General features: G+C 37.4%; 2 protein-coding genes and 1 pseudogene across 2 annotated transcripts; all 3 read left to right on the top strand.

Annotated features, from left to right (window-relative positions):
- Window positions 1-1,393: 1,393 nt before the first annotated feature.
- LOC114747043 (anthocyanidin 3-O-glucosyltransferase 2-like) lies at window positions 1,394-2,893 on the top strand. The gene has a single exon (XM_028935328.1). The coding sequence runs from the start codon at window positions 1,394-1,396 to the stop codon at window positions 2,843-2,845; it is 1,452 nt and encodes a 483-aa protein (XP_028791161.1). The 3' UTR covers window positions 2,846-2,893.
- Window positions 2,894-6,698: 3,805 nt separating this feature from the next.
- Window positions 6,699-7,820, top strand: LOC114747042 (UDP-glycosyltransferase 71E1-like). The gene is made up of 2 exons (XM_028935327.1): window positions 6,699-7,265; window positions 7,563-7,820. Exons 1-2 carry the CDS (start codon window positions 6,699-6,701, stop codon window positions 7,818-7,820), a joined length of 825 nt encoding a protein of 274 aa, XP_028791160.1.
- LOC114747041 (anthocyanidin 3-O-glucosyltransferase 6-like) lies at window positions 7,817-9,264 on the top strand (annotated as a pseudogene).
- The last annotated feature ends 4,836 nt before the right edge of the window (window positions 9,265-14,100 follow it).

Genomic DNA, 14,100 nt, shown 5'->3' with positions numbered 1-14,100 from the left:
ATTAATAAAAAAACATACACAGCAATAGGGGCAAAAAAAAAAAAGAAGCAAAAAACATGCTACATAATTAAATAACACATAGACAGGGGCATCAAGGGAAAAAATAAAAACCAAAATGCACACAATCCAAAACATGATTCACATCTCACGCCACAAGCGCATTCGCGGCATGTTGCTTTAATTTCTGTTATTTAGCTTTCAAGAAATCTACTTCATATTATCTGCAAAATATATTAAAAATGTAAGAAGATTTTTGTGGAGAGATCTTTTTATCCTCATAATTAAATTTGCATAAAATGAAAAAAAACACTCCCTGTACTATTTATAAAATCCTAAAATTTGAATTGTTATAGTCATTTTTATTCTCTTTCCTCATCGTTTTCTTTTATTTTATTACTAGTATTTCTATCCCTCATTTGTTTCCTCATTATCGAATAAGGACATATTTGAATTTTGTATATATTTATTACTTTTAATTTATTTAATTAAAAGGTTATTATAAAGAGAACAAGAGAAGTATTAAAAAAAAAATAGATATGGGTATAGATGCATAAATTCAATCTAATATTTTTTCAAATCCTATTTATTAATTATAAAATATACTCCTCCGGTCTTTAATATATGATAGTTTTCGGGCATACTTGGAGACAATTCGTGTTCTTGCAGATAGCCACGTGATAGTTTGGTTACCGATTGAACTCAGACAGATGAGTTACACAGTAAATGCACCAGAGAAGAGCAGAGAGAAGGGAAGCGGTTATCTGGCTATTTTTTCACGTTCTCCCAAAATGAGGAACTCCAGCCAAAATAAACTGAAGTTGCGTAATCGTTACCTCAAAATTGTCAATTTGAACAAAACGCAAGAATCACACTCTGTGACCCAATAGTTCTGTTATTCACACAAATGGCTCCAATGTAAATGGGCTTAGGCCCAATTCACCAAGGGTGGACTTATTTCCCAACAATATATGACCTAATTTTTAAGTTAGTTTTGGTCCTAAATATAAGACTCATTTTTCATATTTATCAGTTTTCTATAAATTATCCTTATGGATACTCCCTCAACCATAATTAAGTAGAAGAGGGAGAGGAGGTATTAAAAAAAGGTGATTATAGTGTTTAAGGAAAAACATGTCACATTTCTTATAATTAACTAACTTATCTAATTTTTTTACTCTAATCAAATTAATTAAATGAGTTTTATATTAAAAATCCGACGGGTATATTTATTACTCAGTTCATCTACTCCACGAGACCCGTACTGACAGACAGCTGTAGTGTAACGCATGACAAATCGCTCTCACGGGGAACAAGATTGCTTTGATTAATGGCTCTTCACCTCCACTAAAACAAGCCAGAGCCTAGGGTTCATTATTCACTCAGACGCACGGGGATGAAGAAATCGCAGCTTGTTTTCGTGCCCTGTCCTGTTATGGGTCATGTCGTCTCCGCCGTCGAGTTCGCCAGGCTTCTCATCAACCGCCACCAACACCTTTCCATCACCGTCCTCATCATAAGAGCACCAATTGATCCCAACGTCCAAGCCTACATCCACTCCCTCACTTCCTCTCTCTCCTGTTCAGAACGTCTTCAGTTCACTCTCCTTCCTCCGCACCCCGACCCCACCAACTCTCAGACTCTTCATCCCTCTTCTTTTCTGGACTCTCTCGTCGAAACCCAGAAACCCAACGTCAGAGACGCCGCGTCCAAACTCAACTCCTCACCCGACTCGCCTCGGCTCGCCGGATTCGTTGTGGACATGTTCTGCACAACCATGATTGATGTGGCCACCGACTTCGGGGTTCCTTCCATGGTGTTCTTCACCTCGGGCGCTGCTTTTCTGGGCTTCAAGCTTCTTATCCACACACTCCGGGAGCGAGACAACGTGGACACGACTGAGCTTAACTCCAATGACTCGGGCACTGAGTTTGCAATCCCGAGTTACGAGAACCCTGTTCCTGTCAGTTATTTCCCTACTGTTATGTTCGACAAAGAGTGGACGCTGCGTTTATTAAACCATGCGAGCAGGATGAAGAAAGCAAAGGGCATAATAGTAAATACATTCGAGGAGCTTGAGCCCCATGCGATTCACTCATTCTCCAAAACCAAAAAAGATGTCGCCATTTATCCAATCGGACCGATCTTAAATGTAAGGGACACCAAGGTGACGATCACAAAGAGATCAGATCATGTGATGGAGTGGCTTGATGATCAACCTCCTTCATCAGTTCTATTCTTGTGCTTCGGAAGTGACGGTTATTTTGATGAGCAGAAGCAGGTGAGAGAAATCGCAAGAGCTCTGGAAAGAAGTGGAGTGCACTTCCTGTGGTCTTTACGGAAGCCGCCGCCCAAGGGATCGGCGGCGGCAGCGCCGACAGATTACTCAGACTCAGAGCTGGAAGAAGTATTAGCGGAGGGATTCTTAGAGCGGACGGCTGAGATTGGGAGAGTCATAGGGTGGGCTCCACAGCCCCAGATTCTGGCTCACAGAGCAGTAGGGGGTTTTGTATCGCACTGCGGGTGGAATTCAATACTGGAGAGTATATATTACGGTGTGCCGATTGCGACGTGGCCGCTTTATTCAGAGCAACAATTGAATGCATTCGAAATGGTGCGTGAGTTGAAGCTGGGGGTGGAGATCTGCTCCGATTACCGGAGAGCGTTGGGCAGTGTGGTAAGTGCAGAGAGAATAGAGAAAGGCATAAAACAAGTGATGGAGAGAGAGAGTGAGGTGAGGAAGAAGGTGAAGCATATGAGTGAGTTGAGCAAGAGGGCTTGGATGGAGGGTGGATCTTCGTACACTCATGTGGGACGCTTTATTCATGACATACTGAATTGGGAGTGAAATTCTCATTTGGGACAATTATGATTGGATGCCTATTTTGTATAATTTTATTTATATAAATAGATATGTGATTATTTTGGAATCATATGATTGAGCCGTTTATATATGTTCATTTATCTGGCAAAAAAAAAAAAGTTCAGGTAAGATATCTCCACTTTTGCCTGCTGACGGAGCAAAATCTACATGTCTCTCGGTGATCACCTGAACAAAGCACTGGTCTCCGAAGGAAGCTACTTGTGTACAAAAGAACAATGAATATCACTAGCCAATGATGTTTTTAATTATGTATCCGCGGCCTCAGAATTTTGGTCCTTTATTAATTACACTTATCATGTTTTTATTGCTTGATTTTGTTTATGGCGCAAAACATCTTGGGTGTTCGTTTACATCGCATTCCATTCAGTCTTCTTTGCATCAAATTTAGTTCAGCTTGTTAAATTTGTTAGAAGTTTTATCACAAAATATGCATTTCTAATACGTGATTTCCAAGACAAATATAATAAAGGCGTTTGATAAATATATTTGATTTTTTTTAATTTAGAATACAAGACAAGCAAATAACGTTAAAAATTGCCAAAAATATGTTACAACGAAAATATAATTTAAAGAACTCCAACTTCAAACCACAAGTTTGGGATAATATCCAAACAGGTACGATTAATCGGTAGTCACTTTTTCCTTCGAAAATAAAAGTTGCTCTGGAGTCTGGAATCTGCGAAATTACCCGTCGTTTTTTTCGCTTCACCCGCTCTTCTTGACGCGTGTTGTAGCCTCTGCTTGCTCGCGCCTGCTCCACCGCAACCTACTCCGTTGTCGTCGATCGTCGTCGTTCTCTCTTCCTTAGTCTCGCTCGTTCTCTCCGCCTTTGATTTGCATTTTGCAGATTTTATGCGTCATTTGGGTGAGTGTCTGAGTTCGTTCTTCATTCTTGTTTTTCACCTTTACCGATTCGGTCCTTTTTCGGTGTGCAGTAAGCAAATAAATGGTTGAATGGTATTCCCCCATTCAAAAAAAAAATGGTTGAATGGTATTCCTATTCTTAAGTTTTGCCGTGATGAGTTGACCAATGCTATACTCCGATATGCAGATTCGGTCCTTCCTGATCTTACTGTTCATCTCCCCCGGGGGGGGGGCATGATTACGTCTCTGTTTTGTTGCCTGCTTATCAGTCTTTTGGGAGTAGTTCATATATCATATGAATGCCACAATGCTGAAAGGGGATGAGCAATATATGTCATATATCATATCAAAGGTCATATTTGTGTACTAGTCGCTTGGGGAAGTCATTGTGAGCTTTTTCTCTCTTCCTTTTAGGCATCATACTTTCAGCTTCTCCATTGAGGTTTTCTTGTAGTCCAATTTCCCCTTTATCTTGTATGTCTCTCCTTGGCTTCCTCTATATTTTTATGACTAATTGTCTAATTCACATGCTTGTGCTCAATTTTCTTTGCTATTTTTATCTTTCTATATTGGGATAGGTTGTACCACAAAGACCATCCTCCTCTTGGATGCCAATTCTAATTCCTGCTTTCATAGTTTTTGCCTCTGGCCGATACCACCTTGATATTTAAGTAACCTCAAGGATCACAGAGTAAGTGGCATCCACTTGTCCTGGCCTCATTACTTGAGCTTACTCTGCTTTGTAGGTAAGAAAGATTTCTGATATGAGACAAGTTGGAGTCATAAAATTATTCAGAGCCAAGGTCAACTAATATGATTATTTTGGTTATCACTTCGATATTTGTCTAAATGAAGATAGAGTATAGGAATAATAGGAGTGGATTTGCTGTCGTGTGTTTATTTGTTGAAAGATTGCTAACCGGTGCAGTTCCTAATATGATTAAATATCTGGCATTTCATTGTTTGGTATGGCAAAATATAAATGGTGGCTCTTGGAGATGCTGAAACCGAAGTTGATATGCGCCAAAGTAGATATTATTGTTGGGGTTTCTTAGATTACTCCTGAGCTTATAGTTATAAATTGCTCCTATTGACGACGTGCTTGAAATTTTAATCAATGATACAAATTGTGTGAAATATGCTTTTATATATTTGCAACATTGACACGCAGTTATGAATGCCGGGTATTGTATATGCTTGGGTAAATATTACGTAATTTTGTTGTATTTTGTAGTGAATTTTTTGGTATTATGTAATTCTTGAATTAAACTTTCATTTGTCTGTTTATTAAATATGTAGAGCATATTTTTGTTTATTATTATTATTTTTTAATAAAGGGTATTATTTTTTATTTTAGGCATTTTAAAAAAAATCACATGCACCCAGGAAAACCTGTCCCATTTTTAAAAATTATTAAATGTCAATTTTTTACATCGGCTCCAACTAAAAGGGTAGAAAGAGGACTTTTTTCTCCTTCACTTTTTAATACCGGAATAAAAGAACAATTGTAGGAAATACTTTTTAATACCGGAATAAAAGAACAATTATAAACTGCTGTTAAAAAAAAAAAAAAAAAAAACCTTTTTGAACCCTTGCGAAAAGGTTCTCTTTTGTGATTAGTGCCTAAGGAAACGTTAGTTGGTACACAAAGACAAATCGCTAGAGTCGTCATATGTATTAGATTCACATCACATATGGACCAAGAATGTTTATGCCACGCATAAGCTTAATATTAACAATGACTTGGACCATGCAAAAGAGAGTTACGGGTCGGCTACATATGATGCGTGTAAAGCCTAGCATCCATTAGTTACTATTATTAATTAAACAAATTATTAAACGATCACTTCGCCATTATAAGAAGATAAGATTGCCCGGAACAAAGTTAATCCCGTTGGCGGAGGAACTTAACCCACCCAGCATTTTCAAACTGGAAAAGAATATTCTATTACGTGTTGTAGGCCTTTTAAACTTCTTATTTGAGATTCACTTATCCCATTATTTAATTTTTGATATATTTTCGGACTTAACCCTTTCTTTACGAAAAAAGAAAACTCTGTGTGGTCATCCAAAAGTAGACTCCACAGACCAAAAAACAAGAAAAGACTCCACACTCCACAGTCCATAGTCCATGCCCAAGACTCTTATTAATTAACGGAAAATTAAAAAAACGATGCAGATTTTCTTAATTAATCTCATGATAGACTCAATCAATAAAATAGTTGCTGTTCTGTTAATATTTAAGTTATTTATTAACTTAACTAGTTTAACTAGTTTACTTGTTCGCTGGCAAAAAAAAAACTAGTTTACTTGTCCATTAGCTGGCCTAGTTATGTGGCTTTCCACTTTCCAGTTTCCACGCCTTTATATCCACGGACTTCCAATATTATGAACAACACAAGAAACTATTCCCACCTACTCCCAGACGGACCTTTTGTCTTTCCCTCTTTTCATCTACATCATGATATTATAGCTCTCAGTTCTTTTTTCTTCTTTTTTTTTGACCAGAAGTTCTTTTTTCTTCTGTTTGAACAAATTAACTAAGTTAAGAAGCCAAGTAACAGAACAGTAACTATTTTCTGGTATGAGCCTACCTCTCACACTCCTCCAGTCCTTAATATAAGACCCATTTAACTAATTTGATTAGATTAAGGAAGTTAGGTAAGTTAGGTAATTATAAGAAAAGTGACACATTTTTCCTAAAACACCATAATCATCTTTCTTAATACCTCATCTCCCTCTTCTACTTGATTATGGTTGAGGGAGTATATATAGGGGTAATTTAGAGAAAATTGATAAATATGAGAAATGGGCCTTATATTTAGGATCAAAACCAACTCAAGAATTGGGTCCTATATTAAGGACCGGAAGAGTATAATCCTTTCCTATAACTTTCTCACCTGCAAGACTGATCGAAGCACTCCCATTCATCATTCACTAGACACGCAATAGGATGAAGAAATCGCAGCTAGTTTTTGTGCCCATACCAGGCACAAGTCACCTAGTGCCCACCGTCGAGTTCGCTAAGCGCCTCGTCAACCGCCACGAAAATCTTTCTATCACCCTCCTCATAATCAAAGCACCGAATGACCCAACCGGCGACACCTACACGCTTCACCTCACCTCTTCCCTTTCCTTCCCAAAACGTCTCCGCTTCATTCTCCTACCTCCGCTCCACGACCCTAACACCGATCACCATCTTATTAATCCAGCTTCCTTCATCGACTCTCTCGTTGAAAACCAGAAACCCAACGTCACACAAGCCGTGTCCGCCCTCATCTCAGGCACCGACTCGCCTCGACTTGCCCGGTTCGTGGTCGACATGTACTGCTCGACCATGATCGACGTCGCCAACGAGTTCGGAGTTCCAACCGTCGGATTCTTCACTGCAAGTGCCGCGTTCCTCGGGTACATGCTTCATACTCACACGCTCCGAGAACGAGACGGCGTTGATACGACTGCCTTTAATTTCAAGGACTCCGGCGCCGAGTTTGCCATCCCGAGCTTGAAGACCGAAATAGCATATATTTATCTTTTAAGAACGATGATTTCTATCTTATTACTAATTTATTTTAAAAACACAAATAATTTGTTACAATATTTTATTCGCAACACATATTCTTTAAAAAAATCCATAACAAACACATTTCTCATGATCCGAACATCATATATAAATGACGCCAATGAACTCCAAAAAAGAAAAATTGCTCCACGTGCAATTGTAACCTCTCACATGCATTCTTCGATATGCATCAACTTCAAGCTCTCTCGTCCTCTCTTATATTTATGTGTCTCATATATAACTGTTTCATATAAGTTAAATCGCCACGCTGTCCAGTCACTCTCCAACAGTGATCTTCCTAAGGTCTATCCGGTGGGGCCCATCTTAAGTGTAGGGGAGGCCAAGGACACCAAGATGGTTCAAAGAAGGATCCGACGTGATGGAGCCCTTTATTTCTCGACAACCTCGTTGATTCGCTGCTGTCTACTCTACTCTGCAAGACTGCTAACCATCTTCACCAGAGTTAAGCAGATCGTTTCATTATTCACTTGTACGTGCGCACCACGGCCATGAAATCGCAGCTCGTTTTTGTGCCGTGTCCCGGCATGGGTCACCTTGTATCCCTCGTCGAATTCGCTAAGCTTCTCATCACCCACTATCAACGCCTTTCCATCACCCTCCTCGTCATCAAACCACCATTTGACGACGCCGTCGATGCCTACATCCACTCCCTCACTTCTTCCGGTTCCTTCCCAACTCGTCTTCGGTTCACTCTCCTTCCTCCGCACCCCAACCCTACCAGATCTCACCCTCTTCATCTATCTTCCTTCTTGGACTCTCTCATCGAAAGCCAGAAGCTCGACGTCAGAGATGCCGTGTCCAAACTCATCTCGGCCCCTGACTCGCCCCGCCTTGCCGGCTTCGTGGTGGATATGTTTTGCACCACCATGATTGATGTAGCCGCCGAGTTCCGTGTTCCGGCCATCGTCTTCTTCACATCGAGCGCTGCTTTTCTGGGCTTCTCGCTTCATGTTCACACCCTCAGGGAGCGAGAGAAAGTTGATACGACTGCGCTTAACTTCACGGAGTCGGGCACTGCGTTTGCGATCCCGAGTTTCGATAGCCATGTTCCTGCCAATGTTTTCCCAAGTGTTATGTTGGACAAGGAATGGGCGAAATTTTTCTTCAGCCATGCATGCAGGATTAAGAAAGCAAAGGGCGTAATTGTGAATACGTTCGAGGAGCTCGAATCCCATGCAGTTCAGTCATTCTCCAACAGTGATCTCACCGTTTATCCCGTGGGACCCATCTTAAGCGCAGGGGAAAACAGGACAGTTCCACAAGGATCAGATCATGTCATGAAGTGGCTTGATGATCAACCTACTTCGTCTGTTCTATTCTTGTGCTTTGGAAGTAGGGGTTATTTCGATGAGGATAATCAAGTGAAGGAAATTGCACGCGCTCTTGAAACAAGTAGGGTCCACTTCGTGTGGTCTCTACGGAAACCCCCACCCAAGGGCTCGGTGGAAGCGCCGGGTGATTACTCCGACCTGGAAGAAGTACTACCCGAAGGATTCTTGAAGCGGACGGCTGAGATTGGAAGAGTCATAGGATGGGCGCCTCAGGCCCAGATCTTGGCCCACAGGGCGGTGGGAGGCTTTGTGTCTCATTGCGGGTGGAATTCGATACTGGAGAGTGTACACTACGGTGTGCCCATCGCCACGTGGCCGCTTTATGCGGAGCAACAAACGAACGCATTCCAATTGGTGCGCGAGTTGAAGATGAGTGTGGAGATCTCATTGGATTACAGGGGGAAAGGGGGCATAATGTAAGCAAATCGGGGGTGATAAGTGCAGAGAGGATAGAGGAAGGAATAAAAGAAGTGATGGAGAAGGAGCGTGAGGTGAGGAAGAAGGTGAAGGAGATGAGCGAGATGAGCAAGAAGGCTTTGATGGAGGGTGGATCTTCCTTCTCCTATCTGGGACGCTTTGTTCGTGATATTCTGAATTATGATTGAAGTTCTCATCAGTCATCTGCGAGAGAGATGGAACGTTCCATATTTGCATATTTACAGTTGTGTTTTATTCGAATAATTAACGAGTAAAAGCAAAATAGGAGGAGGGTATTGCCTTTCAGTTCTTGTTCAAATCACTTTCCTTGTCCTTTTTGTCGTACCTAAGGGTCGTAATGTGTCCTAATCAAGTTTGTTTTATGAGTTGTTTTTGGGAGATAAGATGGTTGGGTTTAGAGTTTTGATTTAAAATATTTGCAAGTTATTGTTTAAGTTTGTTAAGTTTTTGTTTCAGCGATGGTTTTTGTTAAGTTATTAATAGATATTTTGTTATTTCTATCCCAGCTTTTTTAAAAAAAAAAAAAATCTTCTTGTGATTCTTTTATTATCTCTCTAGAAAGATGCCCATTGCCAGGCATTGCTCGTATAATTAGAAGCTATTGTTATACTACTTCCAGTTTTGAATATCAAAGTTAGTTGACTAATTTGAGTAGATTAAGAAAATTAGTTACGTTAGCTATTTGTAATAAATAAATATTATCTTTTCTAAAATATCCTTGTTAATCAAATTTATTAGCTAGAACTATCATTATTATAAGGACTATCTTGTAAAAAAAATAATAAATATGAGAGACACAAAAAGATTAAATTCATATATTTAGGATCAAATAAAATTTAAACAAGCTCTTATATTAAGGATCGGAAGTTGTACTTTTAAAAAGCCAATCTAAACATATTATTATATTAGAAGAAGCTCCTATCATCACTTTCACTTCAAAGGCGTGCGCTAACTGCTATTTATATGTCCTTAAAAGCATTCTATATGTATGAAAGGTCTTTGCAATTGTTATGTAATACAATTCTCTTGTTAGGAACACTATTTATATGTCATCATCGTCTTGGCATTTATTTCATTTCATTTTATATCTCTTTTGTTTTAAAATTATAATCTGAACCCGTAACTATTAATATAAACTGTGAGTACATAAACGAGTTAAGCTAACTATTTATTAAAAAATGTGTGTCGATTTTTTTTTAAATTTTTATTTTTAATAATTATTTATATTGAAATTAAACTACTCTTAAAGACTATTCTTTATTATGTGCACTCAGTAGCAAGAATTTGAGAGAGAGAGAGAGTATGAATCCAAGGGACAGAAATAGTGTTTGGATAAATATCAAACCATGGTTTTAAAAATAATTTTACAATATATAAAATAAATATATATGCAGAAGAGTTTATCTCGATTTATAAAAAAAAAAACTTTTTGAAAACACTTTTATCACTTGCCAAACACCTCCAAAGCAACCAGAGGTCTTATAAGTTGGAGTTTGATCCGTATAATAAAGACAAAATAAAGATATAATTGAATATTGTTTTAAAGCGAAAAGAAGACACATTTGACCTTGTTGGAAAAAATAATGAGAGGTCAAAAATAAGAAATTAAATAATCCCATGCATGGTTGAGATCAGATGGACCATGGAGAACGAATCGAGTTGCAGAACAAGTTCTCATGTCGTGGCTGAGAGAGAGGAAGACATAAATCTCGATCGAGTTTCAACTAATGGACTTGCAGAAATTTTCATATCGTGGCCAATTAGGAAGAAATCTCCAGTTCAAGAAATATCTATCCTTTGTTCTCTGCTCTCTTATTCCTGTACCGTCAACCTCGACTTGGTCGCCGAAAGGAAGAAATATCCATCTTCAAAGTTAGAAGACCCCTCTCGTAGCATTGAACCAAGAGATATCCCTCTCATTATAGCGACTCATTAACCATTGAACCTCAAAATTACGTTAGGAACTCAACATCTTCGCATCATATATATTCGTAGTTAAATTATATTCCTATGACGATTTGAGGGGGGAAAAAATATCTTAATTGAACAATTGTGGTGGGATTCTTTCTGATACACATGTTCTCTGAGTGTGGTAAATGTAGAGCACAGTTAAACCTCTGCATAACAGAAGTAAGATACTCCTCCGGTCCTTAATATAAGACCATTTAACTAATTTGATTAGATTAAGGAAGTTAGGTAAGTTAGTTAATTATAAGAAAAGTGACACATTTTTCCTAAAACACCATGATCATCTTTCTTAATACCCCATCTCCCTCTTCTATTTAATTACGGTTGAGGGAGTATCTATAGGGGTAATTTAGAGAAAATTGATAAATATGAGAAATGGGTTCTTACATTTAGGATCAAAACCAACTCAAGAATTGGGTCCTATATTAAGGACCGGAGGAGTATCATTAACTCAAGTTTTCAGATCATGAAATAAATTTAAAATCTCATTTAGAAGGTACACTGATATTTCATAAGGGAAATACGATACAAGTTGATGAAAGCCATCCAATAATGAAGGTCCAAAGTGTGGAGCCAGTGTTTTTAAAGGGCACAAAGATGGTTATAGATTTGAAGAGAGCACAAGCATAGAGAGTAATTAAAGGGTGTCCACATACACTACATTAGTTTATGAGATAGGACCACGGATAAGAGGGAATGGTTAATTAGTAAGGGATCCGGATATCAAGATGCTAATTAATTAGGATATTTTTGTTTTTATGAGAAGCAGATGGAGCCAATAAATTAAAATAGACTTCTCTTGACTAACTGGTGTGGATTTCTGTTATATTACTTGGATGGATTCCTGTTGGAAAAATGACTTGGTTTTTGCTCTTGGTATAGGACATCTGTATGTTAGGGTTGAAAAATTACAGAGGACGGGAAGAATTGATGAGTTGGATTTTATTGGCAGTGGTGCTGTAATGACTCTTAAATGTATAAAAATGGAAATAATTTTTGAAGAGACTAAATAAATTTGAAGGTGCCACTATTTTTTGTTTAGTGAAGCATAATTTCGATATTGTCCTTAATTAGTTAAGACGCTGCGGTTAAATTATTTTATTCCATCATACTCTATAGTCACTTTTTTGACCTGAATAAAGAAGATTAGGTCTGACCATATTTTTCAAAAAGTATAAATAACTTGAGAGAAAAATAAATTTTGAAAGTGCCAATTGTACATGAAATATGAGAACAAAGGATAGAAAGGGAAGTAAAATCATATCATGTACCAAGTTCATCTTAAATTTCAATGAATCATTAATGGTTGATAAATAGTATTTTATACAGTATTTTTTTCATTTTTCTTTATTATAATTCGAGGTTTTTAACCAAAATGTTCGTTTATTATAATTTAATTTGAACTAATATAAATCCAGCTATAATGTTCAGATAAAGCGTGCGTGGGAGGGCAGCTGACCCATCCGCAGTTCGCATTCCGCATTCTGCGCTTATCAGGCTGCTGAGTAGTGTGACCTTAGTTTTTTTTTTTTTTTTGGTTTCCCCTTTTTTTGTCTTTTTTATTAAAAAAATATATGCATACAAATTATTTTGGCTTAACTTTCAGTTTCATCTAACACACTAAAATATTTTTTTAAGATGTGTCCCATATCTTAAAGTATTTTCTGCTACAATTATCCAACACCCTAAATTATTTTTCAAGCAAGTTCAGCATCTTAGAAATATTTTTTGATTCATCCATCACACAAATATTTTATCAAATGTATCTAGTATTCTAAAATATTTTGTGATCCATTCAACGCTTTAAAATATTGTTTAGATACATCCAGTATTTTTATTGAATACACATGATAAATTATTTTAGAGTATTTGATGAAACTTAATTCAAAAATAATTTTAATATATAATATATTTGGTCCTTAATATAAGAGTTAATTGATTAATTTGAATAGATTAAAAAAAATAGTTAAGTTAGTTATTTGGAATAAATAGGTTTTGCCTTTTTTAAAATATTCTTACTGATCAAATGTATTAGTTAAAACTATTATTATTATAATGATTATTTTGAGAAAAAATAGATAAATATGAGAAATAAAGTGGATTGAAATATTATACTCCTCCGGTCCTTAATATAAGACCCATTTAACTAATTTGATTAGATTAAGGAAGTTAGGTAAGTTAGTTAATTATAAGAAAAGTGACACATTTTTCCTAAAATACCATAATCATCTTTCTTAATACCTTATCTTCCTCTTCTACTTGACTATGGCTGGGGGTATCCATAGGGGTAATTTAGAGAAAATTGATAAATATGATAAATGGGTCTTATATTTAGGACCAAAACCAACTCAAGACTTGGGTCCTATATTAAAGACCGGAAGAGTATTTAAGATCAAAATAAAAGTCAAACAAACTCTTGTATTAAAAATCATAAATATCATTTTTTTGTGGTGAACAAAGAGGGGAAAAAAAGTTAAAAAAAAGAAGTCACACACTGTTCAGCATTCAAAATGCTAGCATGCCGTGCTCATCAGCCTGATGAGCACAGAATGCGGTCCCGGCAGCTGACTGTGTTATTGACTGGTAGGAGGAGGAACTCTCCGCTCCTGCTCCTTTCCCATCATCTTCTTCCTTTTCTAACTATAAGATTAATATATAAGTGATTCAGATTTAATTTTATGCAAAAATTTAGTTAATTATTTTTAATTTATAATTTAACATTTTGATATTAATTTTATAAAAGATTAAATATAAGTCATTCCAATATTGATGTCATGGTTATAAAAAAGAGAGGAATAGGGTAGAGGATGAGAACGTCTCTTGAGAACATGTGGTGTTGCGTGCATAATATAAAAGTACTGCCATTTAATTCATGAAGAAGGACGCTCTCCGACCAGATTATTGCGTGACGTGGGACATGATTCATGCCCCATCAACTAGCTGGCTGTCATATCATCAAATTGGTGGAGGGGAAACAAGGCTCCCCCCCGTCCCAACCCCACATTAGCAAGCAGGTTTCACCTCTGGTACCAAGG

The sequence above is a fragment of the Neltuma alba genome, unplaced genomic scaffold (genome assembly GCF_004799145.2).
Source record: "Neltuma alba isolate B1F8T4 unplaced genomic scaffold, ASM479914v2 tig00005192_pilon, whole genome shotgun sequence".
Classification (NCBI taxonomy): Eukaryota; Viridiplantae; Streptophyta; class Magnoliopsida; order Fabales; family Fabaceae; genus Neltuma; species Neltuma alba.
This window is presented reverse-complemented; position numbering and strand designations above follow the sequence as displayed.

Bases quoted from the DNA above. Each gene is read 5' to 3' on its own strand.
- LOC114747043 (XM_028935328.1), top strand. From the start codon at position 1,394: ATGAAGAAATCGCAGCTTGTTTTCGTGCCCTGTCCTGTTATGGGTCAT.
- LOC114747042 (XM_028935327.1), top strand. From the start codon at position 6,699: ATGAAGAAATCGCAGCTAGTTTTTGTGCCCATACCAGGCACAAGTCAC. The intron at 7,266-7,562 runs GCATATATTTAT...GTTTCATATAAG, and splicing joins CGAGCTTGAAGACCGAAATA to TTAAATCGCCACGCTGTCCA.